The 10,500-nt window shown below is 38.0% G+C and overlaps 1 protein-coding gene and 1 non-coding gene across 2 annotated transcripts in view; both read left to right on the top strand.

The window, feature by feature from the left end:
• Positions 1-10,034, top strand: part of LOC131889130 (FMRFamide receptor-like) — a 28,820-nt gene extending 18,786 nt beyond the window's left edge. Inside the window, exons 4-6 of the mRNA XM_059238139.1 lie at positions 3,200-3,425; positions 7,785-8,039; positions 8,970-10,034. Of these exons, the coding sequence (XP_059094122.1) occupies positions 3,200-3,425; positions 7,785-8,039; positions 8,970-9,554 (1,066 nt within the window). The 3' untranslated portion in view covers positions 9,555-10,034. The remainder of the gene's footprint in view (positions 1-3,199; positions 3,426-7,784; positions 8,040-8,969) is intronic.
• Trnat-ugu (transfer RNA threonine (anticodon UGU)) lies at positions 3,774-3,845 on the top strand. Its single transcript has one exon. It is a non-coding gene; the product is annotated as a tRNA-Thr (tRNA).
• Positions 10,035-10,500: the final 466 nt, after the last annotated feature.

The raw sequence follows: 10,500 nt of genomic DNA, 5'->3' as shown, positions 1-10,500 counted from the left end.
TCAATCACTCTCTTTGCTCCCCGATCTCTGGGGAGAAATCACTCTCTTTGAAAAACCTTGTCATATTACAATTTGTCTCTGGTTCGCCCCTACACTTCACGAACCAGTGAAGTACGATATTGTTCATAAATGGACGGACTAATAAAGTGGTTTTCACAAAGGCACTTTCAATGCCCCTTTTAAATAGAAATAACCGTGCTAATACGACTGTGATATAATTCAGAAGTGATACATTGTTTTTACATTGCTTTTACATTGGTGAGCTTAACATAGTTATCAAAGCATAATGTTCAATTCCAGAAGTAAACACTCAACAAACATCCTCCTCTTGTTGAGTGAGCGTACTAGGTAGAGTAAAATGGAATTGACTGCACTTGTGAACACACTTAGACTGATATTGTATAAGGGCTCTCAACAACCAGTTGTATAACAAGACCGATAGGGGCTCCCAATATATCGAGAAAAATCAATCTGGAATGTATTTTGTTGAAACAACGTAGAATACTTTTGCTGGCAAAGATACCACTTTAAAGGCCAATCAGACAGGTTTATATCAAAATGAGCTATGAGTACCTCTGAGAGTGCCTGTTTTGGAGCTAAAAGAGCTAGTTTTATAACCTTAAAGATACCGTGTTCATGTTTCAGGGGTAAAAAAAAAGCTGCTACGTCCATATCCATGGGCAATCTGAAAGTTTATTGTTGGGGCTTCCAGTTCATTGTTCATTTGGTAAACAGGGAAGACGGGATAAAGTGTTACAAATAGAAACGTGAATTGTCTGTTTAGAAAAAGGTTCAATTCAAAACCAATAATATTTTGGATTTGGGCTGATAAATGAGCTGTAGTTCAGTCTAAACAAAGGATTTCTCAAAATGGTAGTTTCTAGCCGTGACAATTTCCTGACGACCCCTACCGACTACTTCGTAAAAGGCATGGACAGCATAATGACTTTCAATAGAATCCTCTTCCAAATAGCTTTGCTAGGCCGGACCGATAACATTTTTTGGCGGGTTCAGCTGATTTTGTCTTCTCTCACCGGTTTGCTTGATGAATATACAATCAATTCAGTTTGGGGTGATGAATGAACGGATTTCTTGCTTTGAATTCTTGGCATGATTCACGTTCGGTTTCCATACTTCAAAAGTTGTTTTTTTTTGTAAACAAACAATACCATGGTTTCATTGCGAAAAGAATATTGTTGCCGACTGTGGAACCAAATTTGAAAGCAAATTAAGCGATTATAACCTATAGTCACACTAGGCAACGTAAATTCGGTTACACTTGTGGACGCTTGGTTAGTCACTCCGTCGATACTATTCCCATTTGAGTAAAGACGAGAATTATAAACATGAAACGGTCTACAAAGAAGTTCCATTTTTCCTAGTCTATTTTTCCCAAAAAACCGCTCTTTAGAGCTAGATTTGGTCACCGTGATTGTATGTAGAATTCTCTTCCAACGTCCACTTTACTGAAACCAGTCATTTGCTTGCTTCAATTAATGGACGTAAAAAAGTCAAAATTGAAATTAGAATAGGCTTGTTTGTTTGTTTGTTTGTTTGTTCGGAGTCAGACGGCAGTTCTCTCGCTCGGACTGCCATCTGATGATGGGTGTCCCAATTAAGGGATATTCCCGCTCCGTTGTCGCAATCAAACGTGCAACATTAATTATTACCTCACCCTCGGGAATGATCGCAGGTTCGCCTATTTAAGTTGTTTAAGGCAGCAACTTATGCTGTAATTTAAACACCGCAAAGAACCTTGTACTTGGCAAGCCTGGGATCGAACCAGGATTCGCAAAATGGAAAGCGGTTGCTCTACCAATACGGTACCCCAGCAAGCCTCAATTTAAATAGGCTGTGATACCATCAATGGATTGCACAAGAACGCAATTTTATTATTTTGAAAACCTTGAATCTTTGAAAATCGATAATTTCTTTCGATTTTCCGGTGTCTTTGAAGAACACGAAAAGTTGAGCAGTCGTCAATTTCCGGATTCCTTTTTATCGTGCAAACCCTTGAAGACCGAGTTTTGAATTCTCGAAGAATGAATCGTTTGATGACTACAACGCAACGCATAATCTTGGGCTTTAGTGTTTCTTTATTAAAAGATTTGTGTTACTTTTTTAGAAAAAGTAGTGCGTTACCGTTAACGTTACTCTCAAGTAAGAGGATTACTTGAGCCAAGTTCATCTAACATTGCTTGTAGTAAAATACGTCAATTTCACTCTTTTGCATCCGCAGAAACTACTCTTAAGCCGGAAAAAGCTCTCCTTGGCTTATTTTTGTTGCTTTTATATGTGTTGATTTCAACAATTAGGTTTTTTCAATTTTTTAGGAATTTTTTCGTTCTATCTTGTTAAGTTAGCCCAGTGATCTCAGAAAAAAATGCATGGGGACGTCATATTTATTTTAAAGCTTCAATGTCTCGACAAGGCATGTAAAGTGTTTCCAAACTTTGAAACCCAAATTGTTTCTCCATTGCTAGACAACGTACAAAATTGTTGCAAAGAAATGTTTCAATCAAACATACTGTTTACTCATGTTGCCATGTCATGTTGAGATGTAAAACAGCGCAACCAAAATTCTTATGCCACAAAATGACACTAATTTAAGAGCATGAATTCCGGTAGCCTTCCATGTTTCTTTTAAGAGCTGCGGTTATCATTTTAAGACTGTACTTCACTGAGAATATTTCAATGTTCTATAGTAGAGTTAAACTCATTTTGAGAACACTCCATTTGATCCGGTACGTCAATAAACCCGACCTTTTTTCACGCAGAATACAGAAGGTCTTCCTCAAGTGTTTATAGAGGGGAAAACCGCCCATTGGTAGCGCATTAATTGGCTTCTCTGCAATGTGATGATATATACCACGTGGTACTGAGTCGAAACCTTGAGTATGAATAATTAAAGGTTCTATTTGTTGACTTAACGGGCAATCGCTTAATGATAAGATTTGTTGAACAAAAACCCCTGCAGACCACATTCTCAAAATAAGCTGGCCTCCTGCAAGTTTTAATCGGACAAGCTCATATAAACTTCATTAGATGACGAGATTCATCTTTTTTTCTAAAATGGAACCTCATTACGATTGATAATCGAAGCAATGGGTAACATTGAGAAACATTTGAGCTGGTATACTTGCCATGGAAACCTTGGTGTCCCTTTTGATTCCAACCTCACAATTATCTCTGCTTTCAGTGTGTACATCACGTGGCTCTACTTAGTGGTTATGTATATCGTACCCTTCAGTTGTTTGGCCGTTTTCAATTTGCGGATCTATCTCCAAATTCGAAAAGCCAACGTGGAACGGGCTCAACTTTCTAGAGTCCAACAACGAGAGATCCGACTAGCCACCATGCTAATGATCGTTGTATTGGTGTTCTTTGTCTGCAATGTTTTGGCATTAATCATCAACATCCTGGAGGTAAGTTCATTATATATATAAACGGTTTCAAGTAAATTTGCTCATATAACACTTTTCCGTTCGTTTCGGTGCAAAAGGAAGCGTTTATGCGTCGGAGGAAATATGGATGCATGTAGCAGTAAGGTAGTTCTTTTATTAGTTGCACTGAAAGAAACATAATTCATGAGATGTAAAAAATAAATCGACATCAATGCCGTGTGAAAGGCGCAAAATCGCTAGATACGTGTACATACTTAGCGCCCTTATCTAAAGTGCAAGAAATTGGAAATGTTGCTACCTCAATACGACGGTCGATAGTTATTAGATTAAAAAAAATTTAAAATAACATAATTTCCATTGACAGCAACTGCCCCTATAGCTCAGAGGCAGAGCACTAGTCTTGTAAACTAGGGGTCGTGAGTTCGATTCTCACTGGGGGCAAGAAAAGTCGTTATTTTGTTTAATATCTCTCTCCATGAAATAAATAACGTCCGGAAAACAGTTTTTTGTCGTCGGACGATATGCTAGGATGCGAAGAGTTAGCTAAAGGCTACGTTATACTGACACATCAACGTAGTGGTGGGGACTTTTCTTTTGAATTGGTCTATATAACTCGTGAAAAGACGTGGCACACACATTTTTCTTAGTTGGATTTTCAAAACTAATTTCAAGACTGTTGATAGCATAAGGTGAGGAACACATTTAGTCTCTAAAAAGAGGTGTATGTCATTAGGACAAACAATGGTAAGTATATATTGATGCTATTGTATCTTGTGATTGATATTTCGAAGCTTCATGATGGCACTGTGACAGTAATCAATGATATGTCGTTGCAATATGCTTATATTTAACCTCAATCTCCTTCAATAGTAGATGGCGTTAGTTACAATGGATGAGTGGAGGTACGAAAATGGGTTTTTCTTGTTAGTTGACTTGGCAATTGAGAACGGAGAAATACACAAGTATTAGTTTTTTATAATATAGTAATTGGTTATTTCTTCATTAAGTTCGCTAGAGCACTTAGAGCGCTTGGGTCCACTAGAATGTGGTTAGACGAAATCTGGGATTGAACTCTTGGCGGTTACCTCACCAAGACGCAAAGAATGCGATGGTTAAATGAGTTATTGTATCGTCCTTTAGAATGGTTAATTGTCGCTCAAAAGAGAGTAACAAGTCAAGAAGAACATCGAACAAAGAGATCCCTCCGCCAAATTGGGCATTTACCCAGAAACCTTTCTGATGGCGAATCCTAATCATGGCCATGAAGTTTCGGCAAAATGATCCATTAGACATGGGCGAAAAGAACTAAAAGCCAAATTCCACAATGACTCCCAATCTAATCCAATCCAATAACGTTGACTTACTTTCATCTACCTGCTCAGTTTCACTCTCCGTTTCAATTTCATGAATATTGAGCGCCAACTGAGCTTTCGTTACATGAATGGAGCAGTTTTAATCAAACTTGGCCATCGAATCCCGAAATGCAAAGCTGACTGGGTATTTCAAACAAATTGAACCACCTCACACAGCAAGCCATCAATGCCAATGTATGAAATTTGAACACACATCATCACTGAAACTGGAGATCAATTAAAATTGGAAAGTTTTTAGCTGATGTTTCATTCTTTCAGTATGTCTTAGATCCTTTGATATTTTACGCAAAACATTTTTTCTTCAAACATCAAAAATTTTGAGAGCACAATTTTGATCACACTCAAAGATCCAAATTTTCAGCGAAGGGACTTATTTTGCAAGAAGCCCACTGCTTTCAATTTGCGCTTTGGGAACTTTTTTAAACCCCCTTTTCTTTTAAAAGTAAAACAGCACAAATCAAACCAAACCTAATCAATCCCCTGGAAGTCACCTTATGGTCAACTCTGTAAGACAGAAAAAAACACAATATACGTAGGTAAACTCCAACGCCTAGATTGTTGTTGGACCTCTGGTTTTATTCAGATTTGTTACCATATATCCATCCATCCATCTGTCCTTTCATAATCTCGTCCTTCCTTTATGTCGGATGGATTAACTTAATTAGGCTACCTATCTGGAGGATGCCTGCTGATTCCGTCGTTTCAGACCTCCTTGACAATATCTCGACACAAGAATCCTTTAAGGCTTCAACCCAGCGGATCTGCTGAGTAAACACAATCCATTCCTGCAGGATCAGGAGGTTGATATACTAGGTGACCTTGGCAGATTAGAGCATCAGAGGTGTCGTAGTCAGAGATGCCTTTATCGAACCTTTGAGCGATGATGCAAATTAAGGCACTCCAAATAAAGGAAGAAGTTTTTCTGTGGTTCCAATGCAATAGAGTATGCATTGGTTCAAAGGGAAGCACGTATGAATCTTTTTCCAATGCAAGTTCCGGGATGGACGAGATGGTTGTAGACTTACCCACAAATCTGAGGAAGAAGCTTGAAAGCAAACAGCAAGTGGATAAGTGCTCTTAAGCAATTTGACACAGAGGTGAAAATACCCTTTAAAGATTTGACGGAAATTCCCAAACACATCTTAGCATTACTCTACCTTAAAACAATTTAGATTTTATTGCTTTATGGAATTCTAGCCCACATAAAAAACTTACGTACCTAAATACAATATAAAAACTAAAATTTTCAAAAACCTACTCAACGTAAATTAAGAGCACACTTAGTTATCTCTTGAATAAAAATTATAATATCATCTTTTACACAGCTACTTAGTTACACAGGATTTAGTGGTCCAAATTTCATCGTTTTTAGCCGCAAAATGCCCCGGTTGTATGTCATTTTAATTTTCCACAGAATCAATGGCGATTTTCAATATCACAAAAATGAACGCTTATTTTTCTTTTTCTTGCATAGTGTCACAACAGCTAAAATGCTATATTATGTCACTTAAAACACACTAAAAGTGTAATCTTTGAAAATGTGTTTTACAATCACCATGAGTACACCTAGTTACGCATTCACTTGAATTCTGAAGACTGTACATAAAACAAACAATTTCATAGATTTTGTCGCTTCTTGAAGACTTTGTTAGAGCTGATTAAAAATAGCTTCTCTAAGGCTTCATTGATTTTTATGAAATTTTCAGTGACCACTCAACTAAACGTCCTTTGGACGGTTCTAAAATAAATTTTCAAAAATATGCTATTTTAATGGTTTTAGATATGGTTGTATAATGTTTAAAATTAATTAGAAATTATGCACGAAAAAGAAAAATAATCGCATTTTTTTGTAATATTGAAAGTCGACATTAATTCCTTGAGAAATCAAAATAACATATAACCGGAGCATTTTGCGGCTAAAGCGATGAAATTTGGCCCTCTAAATCCTATGTAACTAAATAGCTGTGTAATAGATAATAACATGATTTGTATTCAAGAGTTAATTAAGTGTGCTCCTAATTTACGTTGAGTAGGCTTTTGGAAATTTTAGTTTTTGTAATGTTTTACGTGGGCTAGAATTCCATAAATCAATAAAATCAAAGTTGTTCCATATGACTTTTTGAGGTTGAAAATGCCGAGATGTGTTTGGGAATTTCCCGAGAAACTCGATAGGGCTTTTTGAACACCGTGTTGAGCTACAAGCTTAGGAGAATTGATCCTTAAATTCGGCATCGAGAATAAAACTTTTAAATAGTGCGTCCCTGTTGGGACGTCATCATCAAACTTTGAGGCTTAATGATTCTTTGTCATGAATTCAATTAGAGCTCCAATTCATTTATTCATTGAAGGAATGGTTCATGTAGCAAGGCAATTTAATACACTGTCAGTTTTACTAATTAACATGCGTGAAAGATACTTTTTAGCTATAAATAGTTGTTTTGGGGCTTAATTGAGTTCAAATTCTTTATAGGGGCTCTCTGCTTAAGAGTTATTAGTTGACCTCGAAAAAAAAGTTGCCTATCTAGTCGAAATAACTGAAAGAGGTTGTCAAATTTGTAAAAGTTGTGAAAATGTGTAAAAAACAGTGTAGCTATGCAATACAAAGGTCGAAAAAAGTCGAGAAATTGAACAAACGGCTAAAAAAGTGATGAAGTTGGAAATTTGACTCAAAAAAAATGTTGTCGGCCAAAACGTCCAAGTAAAAGTTTCAATTTTTTTTTTGAGGTTTTGACTTTTTTCGAGGTCTAGTTTTTTTGTGATGTCGACAAATTGACATATTTTCTAAATACAGTGAGTCGGAATAACGTATATCTTTGTCCTTCCTAACAAAGAGATTCATTGTGAATACCAGGTGCCCACTTATGAATGTATCTCCCTCAAATTAATGGCGCTTTTTGTTCATTTAAGTCAAGTGAGTGCGTAATGTACAATGTTACAAATTGGAACCGACTTCGACGTATGTTAGTTGCGAAAAAATCCCTGATGTGTTTCCACTTTTCGCTTTCAGTTGATGGCCATCCAGATCTCGGAGCTCACCCAAATCTCAAATCTTCTGGTCACTTTGAACTCCTCCGTGAACTTTATCATCTATTGCATTTTCGGCGAGAAATTCAAGCGCCTGTTTTGTCATCTGTTCTGTCGTCATTGTGGAGCGGACGATGGAGAGAATTTTCAAATCCTCCACAGATACACGAATTCCAATTTGACTGCCAAGGACAGACGAAACCATTACCACAATCAAATGCGATTCAGCAATTCAAAGGTAAGTTGAGGTTGAAAAAAAAATATTTTGTCATTTGTCATTTCAACGAAAAGGCATAACGTACAAGAACTAACTAGTACACTTCATCCACGTTTGGGTGGTTTGAAAGCTTTACTAGGGCCTTTTTATCAGGAGTTCCTCCGTTGGCAAATAGTAAATTTCATTAGTTTGAGGCTTCTTGCGTTCATGTTTCCTAAATGTAATCTGCGTTTCTCATATTTGGCATAAGCCAAAAAGGATCATTTCTACGAATGCACTAATTGTATCAAGAACTACGCTGAATCCAATTCCATCATGACTTTTCCATGAATGCCAAATCTGGTCCAATTGAGTTGGGATCGAATAGGACATAAGAACCTCTCGGAAAGTGGACGAACCTATTGTTGACGAATTATGGACATTTAAAACCTTGAATTCTTTCTAATACATTTTGTTTTCCATTTACTGTATTTAACGCATACCGTTCATCTTATTTTCCCTCGTGTCTTTCTTTTGCTTTTTTTTGTATTGCTTCACTTTGACGCAGAGTGCAAACTGTAGAGGTTCTTGAACAATTTTAAAGAATAGGGGATGAGGAAAACGGGGGGAGAGAATCCAGTCCTATTCTGAGATGACAGAAGAAGATGCAAGACAGAACGAATCGAAACAATATTTATGCGGTTTGAGTGAATGTTCTTAGAAAGACAAAACTTGACAGGATAAAAAAAAGGTTTTTGCAAAATATCTGATTTGATTCTACCGCCAGCCAATTGCGACGATCGAGTTCTACATCATGAAGTACTTGATCTACTGGATGGAATGAGTTAACTCAGGAAAATATTGGAAACCAATTCTCAAGCCGCGTTCCCAATTTTCAACCTTGGTCCCATGCTGATTTCCGATTATCCAGGAAAAGTTGTAATACCGCCTGAATTTGTCCTTTTTTCATAGGACAACCTGGGCGAAGAGCCGAGTTTCGAGGTCTCTATCCTGCAAAATGGAACCCAAATGGACCCATTTGCCAGTCGTCGATCTTCGTTCATTCCCAATGCCGGTTCACAATCCCCACCCACTTTCCATGCTCAGGGTGTCCACGCCAAGTGGAACATTGCCCACGTGGACCATTCCCCCAAGCGCTACAGATCGTTCTGGTCTCAAAGCCAAACCCGTGAAAGAACTAACAATCTCAGGGTGCCCAATAATCACCCATCAAAAAGTGATAAATCCAGAAAGCGCTCCACGTGGGACTCCAACCAGTTCACACATGCCTCGTCCTCGTGTTGTTGTGAGGGTGGAAATTGGATCCTCAGTCGCTCCACGAACACTAATTCCAATTGTACCGATACCACACAGCTGACCAATCTTACCGCTTCGAACTCGTCCCCGACCGCCACCATGACTTCAACCGGTTTAAACTCGTCCAAAGACTCGAAAGTTGAGATTGCTGCCCGGCTGTCTTCGGGCAGTAAAAGCCTGGGTGACCAAGTGACCGTGGTGAAAGTGGAAATTTCAGCTGCGATGAGCAAAAGTAATTGATAATTAAGCGGATTTCAAGCGCAAAGATACGAGGAGTTACGGATTGATTGTGGGCATAAAGTGGAAAATATATGTTGTTGAAATTGGCTTTTAGAAGACCGGCGTTGATTTATGCCTGGCAATTGCTAAAAGAGTACACGTGGGCGAATCTTAATGGTTGCTTTTAGTGGATTCACAGAGGTATTTTGTTTAAGGTATTTGATAAAACTGAGCTGAGATCAGACCAAATATCAGACAGGAATGCAAACAACGAGGCCATTGCCGACCAAGAGAACTTGCAATGCCCTTGAAACCTACAACAAAGAAAGATCTCAGGAAAATGTTGCCTTGGTAACCATCACAAAGGAAATGATTTCTCACTTTCTTGGTTTTTGGAAGCAATATAAACACTTGACCAAAGGCGTGAAGATGCTTTGTGTGCCAAAGAGCAACTGCAGAAAGTGGTGGCCCATCTTACATTCTCACACGTATGTACGACGTATTCTTTGCAAAACTTAGGCCATAAACATATTTACGGTCGTTTGTCATTGACAACCTGTTTAGTCCTCATAATTAGTAAATTCCGAATATTCGGAGCCGGATAATAAAAAGTCGTCCTCCTTTTTTTCGGGCTCTTTCATTGAAAATGAATATTTGGGGCACCCGTGGAAATTCGTAGGCGTTGGTCCACTAGCATCTTTTAAGTCAGAATTGGATTAGTTTCTGGTCAACATATCTGATCAAAAATTCAAGGGCTAACCAAATCCGCCAGCCAACTTTGGCTTGTTCGGTGATCAGATGTGATATCAAAGCTAAAAAGGATACATAATTGCTTCACCTTAAATTGCTTTGAAATTTCATTCCTATTAGTGAGGAAGTCGGCAAAACAAGAAAGAAGGGGAAGAATCTGCCCGCAGTTTTTCAATTGATCTACGAGCAGAGCTCTGGTTTGTAGTGTACGTGAGGT

The sequence above is a fragment of the Tigriopus californicus genome, chromosome 10 (assembly GCF_007210705.1).
Source record: "Tigriopus californicus strain San Diego chromosome 10, Tcal_SD_v2.1, whole genome shotgun sequence".
Taxonomy (NCBI): Eukaryota; Metazoa; Arthropoda; class Copepoda; order Harpacticoida; family Harpacticidae; genus Tigriopus; species Tigriopus californicus.
This window is presented reverse-complemented; position numbering and strand designations above follow the sequence as displayed.